Source organism: Symphodus melops (assembly GCF_947650265.1).
Source record: "Symphodus melops genome assembly, chromosome: 4".
In the NCBI taxonomy this organism is placed as follows: domain Eukaryota; kingdom Metazoa; phylum Chordata; class Actinopteri; order Labriformes; family Labridae; genus Symphodus; species Symphodus melops.
This window is the reverse complement of record NC_136694.1, coordinates 9,021,814-9,038,194: the sequence shown is the minus strand read 5'-3', so window position 1 is coordinate 9,038,194 and position 16,381 is coordinate 9,021,814. Positions and strand designations below refer to the sequence as shown.

Sequence of the window (16,381 nt, the reverse complement as noted above, 5' to 3'; positions counted from 1 at the left end):
ATCACAGAGAAGGTTACATATGCAAATATAAAATAATAAAAAAAGATCCAAAAGAAATACATAAATATGACATAGATGTCAATGAGAGTGAAAGATTACTATCAGCTCTGTGTGCATAAAGAATGCAGAACTTTAAGACACTGACCACAGAGTCTTGGTGATAATAACATTTATTTATTTTTTAGCAACAATGTACACATTACAACATGTAGTTACTATATTTCTATTAAGATGTATAGTAACGGAATTTTAAATGGAAAATATTATACAGAACAGGATTTATGAAATTATTTTCAAACACTCACAAAACATGTTTCTAGGTATTTATGTAAATACATGGACTGGACCTCATCAGAAATTAAATATGAAAGTATTCCTTAGAAAAAAGAAATAATTTGTGGTTTATAACCCATATTTTTCTGTTATTTTTTTTTCTATTAAATGTGAAGAACTGCCAATAAACCTTCTTAATCAATCAAACAGACAGCAATGACCAAGCAGGTCAAGCAATTTGACTATTTGACAGCACTTGGTTTGATAAATGCAAAGTTCTTTATGCTTCATGCATATAAAGTTGTCCGTGGTTTAGAAACCATATGTTTCTACAGCAATTCTACAGCAATGTTTATTGCCGTCCACAACATTAAATAGCTTTTTTGAATTCAAATGCATTAAGCAATCTCTACAAGTGGCTCCTTTGGAAAGAGCAATTTCAGACATCAAGGGTCATGTGTCACACAAGAAGAAGCATTATTAGTTTGAACACGCATCATCTTAAAGGCTCAATAATTCACATGTTTTACCCCATGGGTTTGAGGCTTCTCCAGCAAAGCATGTTTTGTTTAGTTTTTTTTTTTCTCAGAATTTGACTCAGACATTTCACCATTGAAAATGTATATTTTGGTGGAGATATATTTAGATATCTTTTTAATGTAATGAGGGAACCAATGTGCCTGTGCTTAAGTACAAAGTTTGAAGCATAATAAATGCAAAAGCTAATCACTGCAAAGCTGTGGGCTCACAAAATTGTATGACCACTATATTTAGTTCGCTAAGTGCTGATGTGGGGATTCATGAAAAGAATTGTAGCTTACATTTCTTTGTATGATTGTTCTTTATATTTCATATTTGAATCCCCTCGACCACATGCACCTCCATTTTCCACAAAGAGGAGCTGTGAATGTTATCCTTAACTGTACAGAAATGCATGTTAACATGTAGCTCATGGTTAAGTGTGTGGTTCGTTTTCTATTGGAAAGGTTTAATCTGTAGCATTTTTTCACAATGTAGTACAGTATGTATTCATCTCAACTACAGAAAAAACTACTATATTAAAGTAAAGGGATTAAACACAATCAGACTGTTTAAAATTATAGAACAATTATTTAAAATTAACTCCAAAAGTTTTTATTACAATTTTAAGATGTGTTTAAATTGCTCAACTTTTTTTTTTTTCCACTAATGTCATGTAGTCCAACAATTAACAGCCAACCTGAAACAGTTACTTTCATAATTCCTTTGTTTACAAAATAAACATATACATGAGAAGATGGTGCATGCGGTGCACAGACTAATTGATGAACGATGCCATGACTTGTCAGACAGATCCCACCCAACCTCTCCTCTAGCAGCTGGAAGTGCTGCAGTGGTGGTTGCTGGTCATTCTATTAGCGTTAAAGGTCAAAGTTGAGTTCCAGCCACCTGCCAGACAGTCTCTGATGAGAACAAAAGCCCTCTTTGTAGGACGATTTGCATTGGATTTGTTTACTTAATATCACACCAACCCCCCCCCCCCCCCCATTATAAAATAAAGAAAATATGCAGTCTGTTGCAGCCATCTTATTGAAACAATCATGTTCACATTTTTCAGACGGTAGATGAGAAAAATATCACACTTAGCTGAAAAATGTGGCTTTCAAAAATACAGCTTGAATTGAAAACTGAAAATCTATGTGGCTGAGCACTTTCCTACACTGCTGTTAGGAAGTAAGAAAATAGACAATGGTTTATTTGGCAGGGCAGCACATCTGAGTTCTTCAGGGATGAAAGGAAAAGTCTTCATGTAAACAAACAAGTAACATTTGCAATCGAGAGTTTTGCTGCATATTTTCAGATAGCTGAGAACCACACACCATGTATTTATAGTCAAAGGACACATAACATGTATGAACTATTAAATATTTACAGAAAATAAGTCAGATTCACTTTGAATCACTGTAAAGTACATACATTAATTAATCAATATCAAATGCCTTATTTCACAATTTAAGTTATGAGATAAACAAATGACAGAAAACATTACGTGTAGATGTTACATTATTTTAAAAAAAAATAAAATTACATCCTTAACAATTGTTGTTTCTGAAGATAAATTGTTAAAAAATAGCGGTGCAATGCCACAATACAAAGACCTTAAGATCCACAGGACTGTTTGTTTTCACACTTCAATAAGAGAGTTTACTGTATTTTCACAACAAAACAAAAAAATAATAACGACCTGAGGTTTGGAAAGTGGCTTCGTTTTATCGACTGTCTGACAAGTTCTTGAGGCTGATGTAAAGGGAGCTGACCGTAGTGACATCATCCTGGATGGAGTCATTCAGCTTGGGCTCACCCACACAAGTAAGGACCACAAGACTTTTAGGAAGTTTCCCACTGAAGAGCAGGTAGATGCAGGGGTTCACACAGCTGTTCACACTGGCAAGCAGCATCAAGATAGTGAAGGTTGCAGCTGAGAAAAATAGACGAGGAAATGTAGTGAATGATTTTTTTCTTGTAAAAGAATTTCGTCTTCTAAATCAGGCAGGATGATATTCGGAAATGTTTTGAATTCAACAAGACATTTGTTTTACATTATTTTATCTCTGACAAAACCATGCATAATTTTGTGATGTCAGATCCCCTACTCTCTTACTCTGTGTGGGCGCCTCGACGTCCCAAACAGACCAGAGCTGCACGGTGAAGAAAGGCGTCCAGCAGATTATGTAGGCGAGTACGATGACCACTGTCATTCTCACCGTCTTCACCCTCGCCTTTGAAACTCCAGCCACGCTACTGGCCCTTGAATGCAACGGCTCACTGGTCGCCTCTCCCACATGATGTGTCTTCATTTGAAAGTTAAAATGTAAGGTTCGGCAGATGCGCACTTGGCACACGACCACTGTTAGAATGGGCAGAACGAATATTACCAGAGTCGTCCAGGTCACGTAGGCTCTTGGTCCCCACGGCTTTATGAACTGCGCCCAGCAGTCGTGCACGCCAGGAGCAACCTCGACCCGTGAGAAAATGAAAATCTGTGGAAGGCTGCCGATGAGAGAGACGCACCAGGCAGCGCTCACGGGGCCGTTCCAGCGCGCCCTGCGCCTCTGGAAGGTCACCATGGGGTTGCAAATAGCTTGATATCGGTCTATCGTCATCACCACTATCATATAAGTAGAAGCAAACATCCCGACAACCTGCAAATACTTCACTAAGCGACACAATATATCAGGGCCGACGAACCTGTCAGTGATATCCCACATGAGTTGGGGACAAACTTGAAAGAATGTTACCACCAAATCGGCGACGCACAGGTGAAAAACGAAGACGCGCATCCTGGAGAGCTGCTTCCTCCGCTTCCACAGCACTAAAAGAAGCCAGAAGTTCAGCATTCCTGCAGTGAGGAAAATAATGGAAAGGAGAGCTATTTCTATGTGAGCTAAGCGCTCATCTCGAGGCTCGTCTCCCGACTGAGTGCGCTCCAAAGTAATATTACTGATATTTACATTGAACAAAGCCATGGTTTTAAAGAAGATCCCCAGTGATCTATCAACTGACCGCTGTTAGAGAACTATCTCAAGTTACTGACTTTAAAAATGCGACTTATTGACTTGTGACAATAAATCCATTTGGCAACAGGTTCTTGACAGTCTCCAAGCTCAAACTGACACGACCGAGCAGCAGGCTTTATATCAGCAGGAGGGAGGAGCAACTCCGTCTCTCAGTGCCAAGGGCATCACATTATGGCGGCTAGATTAGGTTTAAAGTATACTGTGCAATTTTTGCATTAAAGAATGTACATGCTTGTGTGGCCACACTTTTTATTGAACAGTCTTCACACAAAAAAACAACATATCTGTGGCAGCATTTGAAATGAGAACGCAAACTAATCAACAGCAAACTCAGGCGTTCCAATGTAGCTTAAAATTCTTAACATTGACTCAGTTAACATTTCTATTGGCGATCAATGTGCTCTGATTTCTATTCTAGCAGCTGTAATGCTGAAATCAAATTGTGTTTTTTATATCTTTGTATTAAATAATGATGAAGGTTACATTTCATTTCTTTATGTCTCAGGATATGTAGTGGCCATTCTCAGCAAAAACCAACAGTCTCATGTAAACTGAACAATAACAGTGTCGGCCAGGTGTCAGAAAACACGGCTCTTTTTGTCTCTGCTACGTCTTTACGTAGCTGAGAAGTTCATCTTTGTCCATCTGATATCGACTTTTCTTCCAGATGTCACGGAGATTCTGTAGAGTGGCACCAATCTCTTTGCCTGAGGTGACACCAATCTTTCTTAGGTCATGACCACTGACAGGGAATGGAGGGATGGACCACCTGCACAGCTCTGCCAGAAGTTTCTCCTCACCTTGATACTTCAGTAGCTCACACACTTTGGTTTTGGAATCCAGCTCCCGACTCTGAAAAGAGTACGTGCAAAAATCAAAGTTAAATTTCCCCCCAAAAAACAAAAAATAAAGAAATGACTACCATCAATTTATGCAAGTTACGTTTTCTTATAAAAAGGTCCCATATTCTGCCCTTTATTATTTTAACACTAAGAGTCCCCCAAGAAAAAGAGAGAGATATTTTTTTTAAATAAAAACAGTCCCCATGTGTGCCAAGTCTGATCTGATTGGTCAGCCGATCTGCTCTCTCATAACTGATCAGCCGTTCGGCTTTCTTCTCGGATATGTCCCATCTTTTTTACCATATTGGGAATGCTACAGTCTGTCCGAGGGGAGCTTGTGGTTGCTACGACGAGCTAATGGGCTTGGATCAGTGACATCACGGGTTTGTTATGTCACAAACCCATTTTCAACTACGGGGGCTAGGGAGGAGCATTTCATGCAGATACTGCTAACAAGAGGACGTAGGAGATGCCATGTTTCAGCGGACTTTGAATTTTTGCACCAAGATGCATCTAAACATGCACAAGGTACCTGAAGAAATAAAAACACATTAAAGTGCATATGAAACCAGAAAAAGCAGAATATGGGATCTTGAAATGATTTTTTTTCTACACAGAGCTTAAGATATTAGACCATACAAGTAGGGGGTTCGAGCCCCAGCTCCTGCAGCAACATGTCCTGTGTGTCCTTATGTAATACACTTAATCTTGAATTGCTCCCGCAGCTTTATCAGCAGCATATGAATGTGTATGTATATATTAGTTTAGATAGTCACTTTACATAGAAACCTCTACCGTCATGTGTGAATGGTTAGGTGTGACCTGCAGTGTAAAAGCACTTTGAGTAGTCAGAATACTAGAAAAAAGCTCTACAAGCTCAAGTCTATTTGCCATTTCCTAAGTGCAGGTCACCTGAAGCTCAGCTCGAACAATCGATAACTTATGTTGAGCTGTTATTAAAGCAGTTCACCTGAAGGACTTGTAAACTCACATCAATAATAAAGTCAGTGTAGGGTTTGAGGCTTTGTGGCTCATCTTCATTTCTGTGGAGCTCTTGTCTGTGTTTGACCAGGAACATAGCCAGAGTCTTCTCCTCCCTGGATACCTTCAGTCGGAGGTCCATCTTCTCCACCTCATCTGGGCTGTGGAAGAGAGAAGCCAGGATGGTCATGGGTTTGGGAGAGTGGTCTTTGGTATTCTGCCAGACGCGCTTCATCTCCTTCATGTTGCCTGGAGGTAAACCTGAGGAGCAGCAGGGACAGGAAGCAGTTATAAGATTTTACATCAGCAACCAAAACTTAAAAAGATGAGGTACTAGAGCGAACATTTGTTGCATTTACAATCCATGTGATTGGGGTTATACTGACAAATTTTCCTGAATTTCCCTCGGGATCAATAAAGTATCTATCTATCTATCTGTCTAAATGACCTGGGGTACTCGTTTTCTGGTTGATTTCCTTTTTGTAATATCTATTCTTGAAATTTCCGACGATTTAAAACTGTGCTGCTTGCTCACAAAACAATGACAAAAATGGCTCCTTATTACCTAAACTCTCTCGTCCTGGTCTACACTCCCTCCTGCTCGCTACGCCCTGCAAATGTAAAGCCATCCAACCTTCACAACAGGGCCCTAAGCCTCCAGCGAGACCATTCTCCTCTGTTGCCCCCCAGTGGTAGAATGAAGCACCAAACTCCATTTGATCTGCAGTCTCTTTGCATCTTTGAGAAAAAGCTAAATAAACAGCTATATGCACATGATGAGATTGAAAATTGATATTGATGAGGACGATGGTGATAGAGGATGGTTTTGATGCTAATTAGAACTCTCTGGAGCAGTAATCGATGTTGTTGATGATAATATATTAACTTTCATTTAAAGAGGAAAATAGTGCTCTGCCTTCAGTGCAGCTCAGCACAGCACTTGTGTCCAATCTGACTATGAGCACAAGTTTGTTTGCACTGCTGTTGTCGTTTCTTCCTCTCTCGATCCTTGCTTGTGTTGTAATTACTTTCTGCTGTATGTTCAGCATCGTCTGCTGAACGAATTGTAGAATTGCAGCCTGAGGCTTTTTTGCCCATTAAAGCCACAAAGACTAGGTGTAGGTGTAAGCTTTGAAGGAAGTCACCGTTTATGACCCTGGTAGGTTCTAATGTTTAGAGTTGGTGCCATAAAAGGTAACTCTCTGTCGAAACATTACATAAAATGTGATTAAAATCCTGTCATTGCCCATTCACTTGGGATGTAATGATTCACTCAACTCCTGATACGATTCTCTAACGGTTTATTTTAAGAGAACCTGGAGGTGATTGGAGCTTCTCATTTGGCTGTTGATAAAATGCTGCATCATGTTGGTTGTGCTATTTGTGAAGTTCTCTGTCTTGTTGTAATATGTGCACACAGTTTTTGTCTTTCATTTTTCTGTCTTGGGAAGCCAAAATGCTTCCACTGCCATGATAACATCAACCTCCTCTGCTCTACAGCTGCTGACGCTTCACGATATTACTGCGATTCATTTTTCAAACCTTGACACCTTTGAATCGATGTTTAACTGCCGTACAATTCATCTTTACATCCCTACCATTCACACTAGCCATCTCACCTAAGTACTGGGCCAGTTCCAGACTGTACATCAGCTCCAACAGATGATCAACATGGTTACCAAGCACCATTTTTTTCAGTTCCATCCAAATTCTTTCTCCTGATATGGCTGACAGGCCACGGCCATTTTTCTTGATGGCAGCCAGAGTTTCTGGCTCATGGTCATCAGGCTCATCAGCCACTCTGCCATAAAACCTGCAAAGAGAGAAAAAGGTTGCCATGTCTTTTTTTTGTTAAATATGTACATTCTTTCTTTCAATAACATTCATCTCAACAAAAGGAACTCTTTCTTGCAAACCAAGTTAAAATAAATAAATGTAGCACACCTGAAATAACGCAATATTCTCAGGTAGTCTTCCTGTATTCTTTGTTCAGCACTGCCAACAAACCGAACTTTACGATTCTGCAGATCCTCATACCCTTTAAAATAGTCATATAATGTGCCATCAAGACCTGAGAGGGGGCAAAGAGGAGAAATAGGAAGTTAAAGTGTCAAAAAAGTGTAACAATGACCTCAAAATGGATTCAATATTTATTACATATTTAGCATCTTCACAAAACAAGCATAGAGCAAAGTCAGTCTTTTTCTTCAACCAGTGGAGGATAAGCACAATTATACCTAAAAACATGGAATTGATGGTGAGGTCCCTTCGCTCAGCATCCTTCTGCCAGTCAGTGGTGAATTCCACCTCTGCATGGCGTCCGTCAGTCTGAACATCCACCCGCAACGTGGTCACCTCAAAGTTTTCGTTGTGTATCTTTAAGAGAAGAGAAAAAATGATTACCGGTACATAAAGCCCAGTAAAGCCTGCCCTCATGTTACTGTGACAGAAGGCCAGAGACATGCCAGCGTGTCCTGAAGTCTCTCCTTTGTTTCAGTGAGTGCTGGAACACTTCAGCGTTCTCACAATATGGACTGTTGAAATATTGATTTTTATCAATCCAACATCATGTAGCTCTTATGTACCTGCTTATAATGTCCGCCAAACAGATGAAACTTACATATTCTAAGGGGGGAAAAAACCAGTAAGATGTAGAGCTTCCTGTAACTGGGCAGCTAATATGAGAGATTCGCGACCAATCCATTTGTGAGATAAAATCCTTCTAAAAATCCAGATTAGAGACCGACTGATAGAGGATTAAGTGTCTGTCAAAGAACAAAATGGTCCACGTAGTACTTCAGTCTACCATGATGCAACTGCTTGGTGTTAAAACTGCTGTAATGAACTGTGTATACTTGCTGCTGTGTAAATCAACATCCTCATGTGTTTTTACCAGATTAATGTGTGATTTAAATATTTGCAAATACAAAACAATAATAGTGGTCTCTATTGGCATCAACACCTGGAGATTTAGTTTAGTTATTCTTCAGAAAAAGTCAAGAACCTAAGATTTTCACTTTAAAGCAGATTACAAACAACTACGAAAAAGCCAAATCTATATTTGTGCCCAGCTGAAAACTTTAGTAACTCACTCTTGCTGTAATAGTCCCATGCTTCTCTCCTTTGTTGTTGATCATCCTGATCCCAGCCCTTTGGAACATTTGCTTCATCTCCTCCGGAGTGGCTGTTGTGGCAAAGTCCACATCTTCCGGACGCTTCCCTGACAGCAGGTCCCGTACAGCTCCTCCAGCTATCCTTAGCTCATACTGTTGCTTCCCAAACACCTCTGGGAAGAACAAATGTCAAGTGGGTAACTTTTTAAAGGTAGTGTGTCTGGAACCAAAAGAATCCACTAAACTAAACGATGGAAAAATCTATATGGACAAGAATCGTGTGCTAATAAATTCATTTTTGTGATCTAATACAAACGATTTATTTTGTGTTGATTTACATTCTGACTGCTCTTTTTAGTTTGATAAGAAGCCAACTCATCCGTTCACACCCCCTCAGGATTTTTCTAGTTTTACTACTTGAAATTGTATTTATGTTTATGTTACTATTTTATTCGGTTTTTGACTTTTTTTTTATTCTGCACGGCTGCTGCTGTAGCGCCCGAATTTCCCCATTGGGGATCAATAAAGTTATATCCTGTCCTATTTGACACTGGAAAGGATTGTGAATCATCTGTTCCAAGTCATCAGACACCATCAAATTATATAGAAGTCACTAGATTATTTTTGCGACACATATTTTATAAGTCATCAGTCGGAGTCTAAAGAAGTAGAGCAAAGAGTGTAAGACTCAACATTGACCTTTGAACACAATTTTAAAGTGCAATTTTATGAACTCTATTCTGGACAACCAAAAACCTTAATTACTTAATTAATCACAGGCAACTACTTATTTTTTTTAAAACATAAAATCAGACATTCACTGATCTAATGACTGTTTTTTAAATGATAATAATAACAAACATTTCTGATGAGAGCATTAGTTCCCATAAAAACTTGCAGGCTTTATAGTATAGGAAGCGTTAAAAGAAGAAAGCAACAAAAAAAAAGGATCATAATGCCTTAATTCCACAGCATTTAAATGACATTCATGTAGGCAACAACAACAAAACAGTAGCGTTAAAAGTAAAAATCATACTGCACGAGTCCTAGTTCTCCTCACCTGCTAACCCGTTCAGTCCATCGCTGAACAGAGACTGGAAATCGCTGGTCTTTAGCTTCATAGTGCAGAGACTGCTCCAATGTAAACTTGTTCTACCAATGACACGAGGACTCAGTATTCTGCTCCACATCTGTTAATATAACACATCAGTCATCGTGTGCCTGTCTGACTGTTTGGAGGCAGCTCATTTACATGAAACCATGCTGAGGCGTGCGGCTCTCTCACGTTGTCATATTGCCAATGACAAACGATAAATTATCATATGAAAATAAACGTACCATTATAACAAACAGAACTAACCTAAAATATCAATAGCAGATTTTAAAGGGAGCCGACGTAGTTATTGCTTCACGATATCCTTTACTGCCTGGCAGAGTTGCAGGAAGTTCATCTGTAGCGTCCCGTTTCTATCCAATAGCGCGAGGTTTCGTCAGGGTCATTGGGCGGGGTTTAATAGCCCGTGATGACAGCAGCTTCTCGCGAGACATCAGGAGGTTGTTTGAGAAGATTATCCTCCGGATGTTTGAGCCGTAGTGTCAGAAAAGGAGAAACTGTTGTCAAATGGCAAAAGTAGAGCTGACACCGCTTAGATCCTGGGACGACTTCTATCCCGGCTCGGAAAGATTCTCTTCACCAGATTTTAAAGATCTGGCAAGATGGAACAACAGAGTTGTCAGTAACCTGCTTTATTATCAAACAAACTACTTGACTCTGGCCATCGTTGTTTTCCTCATTGTCGGGTGAGTTACAGTCTTTGACATCAGTTTATAGTGGACATATGGCAGCAACAAATAAAGTTAGTGTCTTTAAGCGTACGTCAACTGTGTCACCTTTGGGAATATGTTTCTCATTGTTGTAGGTTAAACTATGATAAATGTGCTATAAATATATGCTAAATGATAAAAGTTACTTAAAGTTTATACAGGTGCAGGCAGGATGTAGGGTCCTCAACCTTGTCATGCAGGTGAAGTTTAAAATTATTAAGATTAATAAACAATCCCTGTCCCACCAGCGAACAAACTAACGGGATTTTTAAAAAATAATGTCTTCCCTCTAAAAGTGAGTACCAGTTACATTTGTTTTCATATGGTATCCGAGATTTGTGTTTGATTGCATGGTATCACCATCCTGAGGAGGCCCTGTTACTGCAGCACACTTTCGTAGACAGGAAGTATAAAAAGCGTCTGCATCAATGTTACTAGACTACTGCAGACTCGTTGAGGAACATCTCATGCTACCTGGAAACTCCATACAAGGTCAGATCAGGTTTAATCTCTGCTTGGCAAACTCTTGTCTTGAATTGGCACTTTGTTTCATCATAATCCCAGTTGACTAAAAATAGTGATGCCCTACCATGGTCTGCCCACTGAGCTGTATGATGACATATAGTTGATGTGTCCATGACGGTGAACTGAGCCGTTACTCTTCAAAGAGAAGATAACAGCAACTCGATCTACTGCTCCCCGTACCTCTGAGTAAGGGGATATTCCAGTATTGGACACCTTGTCCCTGAATCAATTTCTGCTGGTAAACAAAACCTTATCATTCAACTATGTACTTTTGATTAAGGTTGTTTTGTAACATATAACAACGGCAGTCAATGAGCTCTGTTCCCAGCTTTGACTTCTTCTGATTTTTTTCCAATGAAGATGATTCTGGGTTTTTCTGTGCAAACAAAGATTGTTAAACTGAAACACATAAAAGATTTTATTTTTTTTTTATAATTCACTTACCAGACACTTTTATTCAAAGCAATGTGCATCCGAGAGTAAGTACAACACAAGCATGGATCTATAATAAAGGAAGCAATGTCAGTAAGTGCAAACAAACAACTTGCACTTAGTTTTTAAGAGCTCTATAGGAACCATCTTAAAAGATGTTTTTAAACAAAAACTATAGTCATTAACATCATTATCACCTATCGAGACCACCATCATCATCATCATCTTTATGTTGTAGAATATAATGAAAGAGCTGGGTTTTTAGCGTTTTCTTAAAAGTGCCAAGGGACTCTTTAGATCGATGGAGTTTGGAAGTTTGTTCCATCACCGGGGGGCGACAGAGGAGAAGAGTCGAGTTAGCATCTTAGGACTCTGTTGTGAAGGTTGAATCAGAAGCCTTTCATTAGCAGAGCGTAAGGGCAGGAGGGAGTGTGGACCTGGGATTGTAGAGTTTAGGTATGGAGGAGACGTTTTTGTGGCTGTTTTGTAAGCGAGTAGCAGAGTCTTCAGAGACGAGCGATAACTGGGGACCAGTGTATGAGATGAACAGCAGACTGATGTGCTCTTTTAGAAACGTTGAAGATCAGTCGAGCTGCTGCATTAATGTGTCATCTGCAGGGGTTTGTTAGCGCATGTAGGAAGACCTGCCAGTAAGTTGGAATACTAGGTTTAATATGCCTGTAGATAGATAGTTTCAGATCACAGGACTTGTTGTTAATATCCCTAGTATCTGGATAGAACCACAAATCTTGGAGGGAGAGAGTGGGGAATGAGACACGGCAATGGAGCCACTGGTTGGATTTCTACTTGGGCCGCCCGCTTGGAGGACTATTGCCTTTGTACATAAGGCCCACGCACCAACCTCTAGGCTACAGGTGCCCAGACCTTTAACTCTGTGAATAACACATGCACACTACATTGATCAACTTGTATGTGATTAAAAAAAGGAGAGCTCTGAGGTTGGGGTCAGTCTTTTGCTAAACCTTCAAAATGCTCACCAACGTGAAAGTACAAGGGACCTGTTTTAAAAAAACCCAAACAGGACTGGTTGGGTAAGCAGCCTACTTTCCTATTGGTCTGTTGAAATAGATAGCAAGAGTTCTGTTCAGAAGTGGATTTAGTTTAGGATTAAACAACTTCATGAAGTGCCCTGACAAGTTCTGGGTGGAGTGTGAGATACCATGAGGCTTTTGAATACAAGTTTTCTTTTCTAAACACACAGAGGTGAATATGTTGTATCATACAAGAGTTAGACTGAAACATATAGAATTGTGCGACATCCACAAGAAAATTCAAGTGTTTTTTTTACTCCACTGAGGTTTGATATTTGCTTATTTCAATTCACAAACATAAACAATATAATGCTTAATACATGCATTGTGCACTGTCGGAGGACAGCATTTTACTCAGAAAAGAAGAATATCGACACACATTAACTGCTTTATGAACGTGCTGCCGTGTGAGACAGGTCCATGCTTATCTCTCAGGTCCTTAACGTGGCCTGATGGCATCCTTGGAGTTACAATATGAGTGGATTTGTCAAATATAAGAATAAAACAGGAGTAGGTTGGTGTACTGTCAGGAGAAATCTTCCTCTTCGGGTGAATAACTGTTGGGAAGCAAACTTCATAGCACATATGATATTAACCTATATACCTGTAAGAAATGAATGATTGGTGAATCGTTTGGTCTGGTAATGTATATAAACAAAACAAATAGCTCAATTTCCTATTGGGTATAGCCAAATATTAACAAATAACAAATCCTCACATTTGAGGGTTAGATTTATTGTCATAGTGCTTGTTGTGTGATTATTGACTCTTTATTTAAATATGTTGCTTTATTTCCGTTGTAGTTTTTTTGTTTTGTTTTTTTTGTTAAGAGTATATGTAAGCAGGTATTCTAGTGATTGTGATGAGAACATTATACTTACACTGTTTCGTTTTGTGTCACCTGTTTCTTCAAAAGTAGATCTTAAATACATCAATACAATGGGGAAGAACTTTTAAATTCTGCCTGTCCTTGACGCTTATAGGTCTCATGTTGAAATATAATAAATATTTAACCACTAGGTGGAGCCAGTGACCATACATAAAAGATCCTTCTGTGCTTGAGATGTGTCAGAGCAGGTTTAAACTGATCCCTCCTCACTCTTGTGTTACTGCCCTGCAGGTTCATGAACCCTATGGGGATGTTCACAGCCATGGCTGTGGTTTCAGGCATATTCCTGGGATCAGTGTGGGCTGGAGACAACCGAGCGGTGATAAACAACTTCAAGAGGCAGAATCCCTCGGCATTTGTGTTTGCTGTTATGGTGGCCAGCTACATCATCATCTCTATACTTGGGAGTGTAATGGTGTTTATGTCTGCAATCACTTTACCTCTGGCTTGTAAGTTCAAAGACAGTTGGTTTTCATCTCATAAAATAAATATATAGTCTTGAAGTACAATAAAAAACAATTAGCTAATTTTACATCTTTAATGACTTAATGGATGTTTATCAGTGATTTTGAAGTATAGTAATAAGAAGAGTTGTTTTTGGCCAAACATGAATGATCACTTTCTCATGTGCTTTTCAGTAATACTTGCACATGCTTCATTTCGCCTTCGCAACATGAAAAACAAACTGGAGAACAAGTTCGAAGGAGCTGGACTAAAGAGATCACCCATGGGCATCTTACTGGAGGCTCTTGGTCAGCAAGAGGAGAACATTCAAAAGATTCAGAGCTTTTTGGAGGGAAAGCGGAAGGAGTGACTGGACATGGAAAGGAGCACTTTTTTTTTTTTTTTTTTTTTACCAAAGATTCTTGAATTTTCTCATGGATGTGGCACAATCCTGAAATTTTCAGTCTAACTTGTATGATACAACATATTCACCTCTTTTTTTTTTTTAGAAAAGAAAACTTGTAATCAAAAGGGATTTATTTTTACCTCACAGTATCTGTCACTCCACCCAGAACTTGTCAGGGCACTTTATAAAGTTGTGATAAGGACATCTCAACACTCCCTCGCAGCTCTGCTATGTGACCCATTTACAGTCTGTGTGCAACAAAGCTGCAGAATTTAACTTTGTATGAAATGTGTGTTTAATCAGCCTCAGAAACAGCCCTCAGTCCTGCCACATTATTCTCTGCTAACATTCTTAAGTAATGCAAGTCTTGCTCTTTAACAAGAAATAAAAAGTGCAAACTCAACACGCATCATTGCCAATGTATTCTGGAGGCTTGGTTGTTTCAATTTTTTTCGAATAATGTGACTTCCCATACAACTTAAGTGTTAGATGAACTATGCATTTGAATAAAAACCGAACAACTTCATGATAATACAAATGGTAAATGGTAAATGGACTTGAGCTTGTATAGCGCTTTTCTAGTCTTCCGACTACTCAAAGCGCTTTTACACCTACCCATTCACACTGATGGGCTGGATATGTGGCCCATCCAGTATCTATACATTCATGCCACATTCATACGCCCCAGACGCAGCAGGGGGAGCAATTTGGGGTTAAGTGTCTTGCCCAAGGACACATCGGACATGTTGCTCGCAGGAGCTGGGGATCGAACCCTCAACCTTCCGATTGAGGGGCGACGACTCTACCAACTGAGCCACAGCCGCCAAATAAAAAGAGCCGGTCAAAATAGGAAAAGTGTCAGCTTGTCTTGAGCTATGGAATGCATGTGACTGTATATATTTTAAGTGAAGACCTCAATGGAGGGCGAGGTCTTTGTCCTAGACTATCTGAATGTTTTACCTCGACTATGACCTCGTGGGTAATAGGGTGGCTGTTGTTGTCTTCACTTACTCCAATGCTAACCAAATGGGGCTGCAGTAGATTATGGTGGGATGCTGAGCGCTGCACAGTGACAGAGTGAATACACCTCCAAACCAGAGTTTGTTTCTGTGTCAGCGACTTCAGCTGTTTTTCCTTCTCTTCTCATTGGATTCTTTTTGTAATTAACTGCAGATTATAAAAATCCATCTGGAACATATTGCAACTTGTATATAGGCAGCTAAAAGTAACTAAGTTATGAATGATGGGAATTTAAAGGACCATTTTTTGTGCATTTTTTTCCAACAGTTACTATGAACTCATTTGCTTTCATAGTCACTAAAACTCATTTCTTTTTAAGAAACACAGTTTTTAGTGAATAGCCCCCTCTGTACACTTGATTGTCATAGTAGCTTTGCGCTCTGCTACAGTATTGATTGATGTCCTTTACCGCTGCTCCATATTGTACAACTTGGATGAGTGAACAGTGATGGCAGTAAACTCTAGTTAAATCATGTCTGAAGGCACAGAACAGAGGAGGCCCTTGTTCTACTGCTGCAGCTGCTTTAAGGATCCTTCTGACACGTGTGCTGCTGCACACCCAACAGGTGTGACTCTTCCATGTGTTCTGATTAACAGAGGGAACATGTAGGCCATATTATGTCAAACATAGAGGAACTGAGAGGAGTCCAGTGTTGTTTTTTTAGCACCAACACACAAGAGACACATTTCACAGTCTTTGAATCTGTTGCTACAACTGTGTACAGAGAATAATGGGTGTTGGATGAGAGGAAAATAGATAGGAGCCCATTGTTTATGTAGCCAAGTGTCAGATGGAACGGCCTCGTCTGATGCCTGACTGCAGCTGGTGTAAAGCAGCACTGGAGCAGACCCCACCCCCACCCACACACACAGCCTCAGGTTAAGCTGATGATCTGGAAGTTTTGGAGACCTCCCAAGCGCTTGATCAGGAAGCAAAAAACTCTGAGTGCCACTACAAGAGAAGTAAAGCTTCTCCATTATGGCCTTTCTGATATATCTGGGATAAATCACACTCCCTTATAT

The 16,381-nt window shown here is 39.6% G+C and overlaps 3 protein-coding genes across 5 annotated transcripts; 1 reads left to right on the top strand and 2 right to left on the bottom strand.

Moving 5' to 3' along the window:
* Nucleotides 1-2,402: 2,402 nt before the first annotated feature.
* avpr2b.1 (arginine vasopressin receptor 2b, tandem duplicate, 1) lies at nucleotides 2,403-3,978 on the bottom strand. The gene is made up of 2 exons (XM_079340545.1): nucleotides 2,915-3,978; nucleotides 2,403-2,731 (listed from the first exon to the last, which is right to left on the bottom strand). Exons 1-2 carry the CDS (start codon nucleotides 3,777-3,779, stop codon nucleotides 2,523-2,525), a joined length of 1,074 nt encoding a protein of 357 aa, XP_079196671.1. The 5' UTR covers nucleotides 3,780-3,978; the 3' UTR covers nucleotides 2,403-2,522.
* An 84-nt stretch (nucleotides 3,979-4,062) lies between these two features.
* Nucleotides 4,063-10,261, bottom strand: trnt1 (tRNA nucleotidyl transferase, CCA-adding, 1). Of its 3 annotated transcripts, none has more exons than XM_079340525.1 (8): nucleotides 10,127-10,261; nucleotides 9,827-9,956; nucleotides 8,746-8,939; nucleotides 7,891-8,029; nucleotides 7,598-7,724; nucleotides 7,273-7,466; nucleotides 5,664-5,914; nucleotides 4,063-4,682 (listed from the first exon to the last, which is right to left on the bottom strand). In XM_079340525.1, the coding sequence occupies exons 2-8, from the start codon at nucleotides 9,954-9,956 to the stop codon at nucleotides 4,437-4,439; spliced, it is 1,281 nt and encodes a 426-aa protein (XP_079196651.1). In that variant the 5' UTR covers nucleotides 10,127-10,261; the 3' UTR covers nucleotides 4,063-4,436. The 3 variants fall into 3 exon arrangements, with proteins under 3 accessions (XP_079196651.1, XP_079196650.1, XP_079196652.1); XM_079340524.1 differs by having other exon boundaries at nucleotides 10,105-10,246; XM_079340526.1 differs by having other exon boundaries at nucleotides 5,778-5,914; nucleotides 10,105-10,246.
* Nucleotides 10,262-10,305: 44 nt separating this feature from the next.
* On the top strand, nucleotides 10,306-14,877 carry arl6ip5a (ADP-ribosylation factor-like 6 interacting protein 5a). Its single transcript, XM_079340541.1, has 3 exons — nucleotides 10,306-10,566; nucleotides 13,720-13,937; nucleotides 14,127-14,877. Exons 1-3 carry the CDS (start codon nucleotides 10,388-10,390, stop codon nucleotides 14,300-14,302), a joined length of 573 nt encoding a protein of 190 aa, XP_079196667.1. The 5' UTR covers nucleotides 10,306-10,387; the 3' UTR covers nucleotides 14,303-14,877.
* The last annotated feature ends 1,504 nt before the right edge of the window (nucleotides 14,878-16,381 follow it).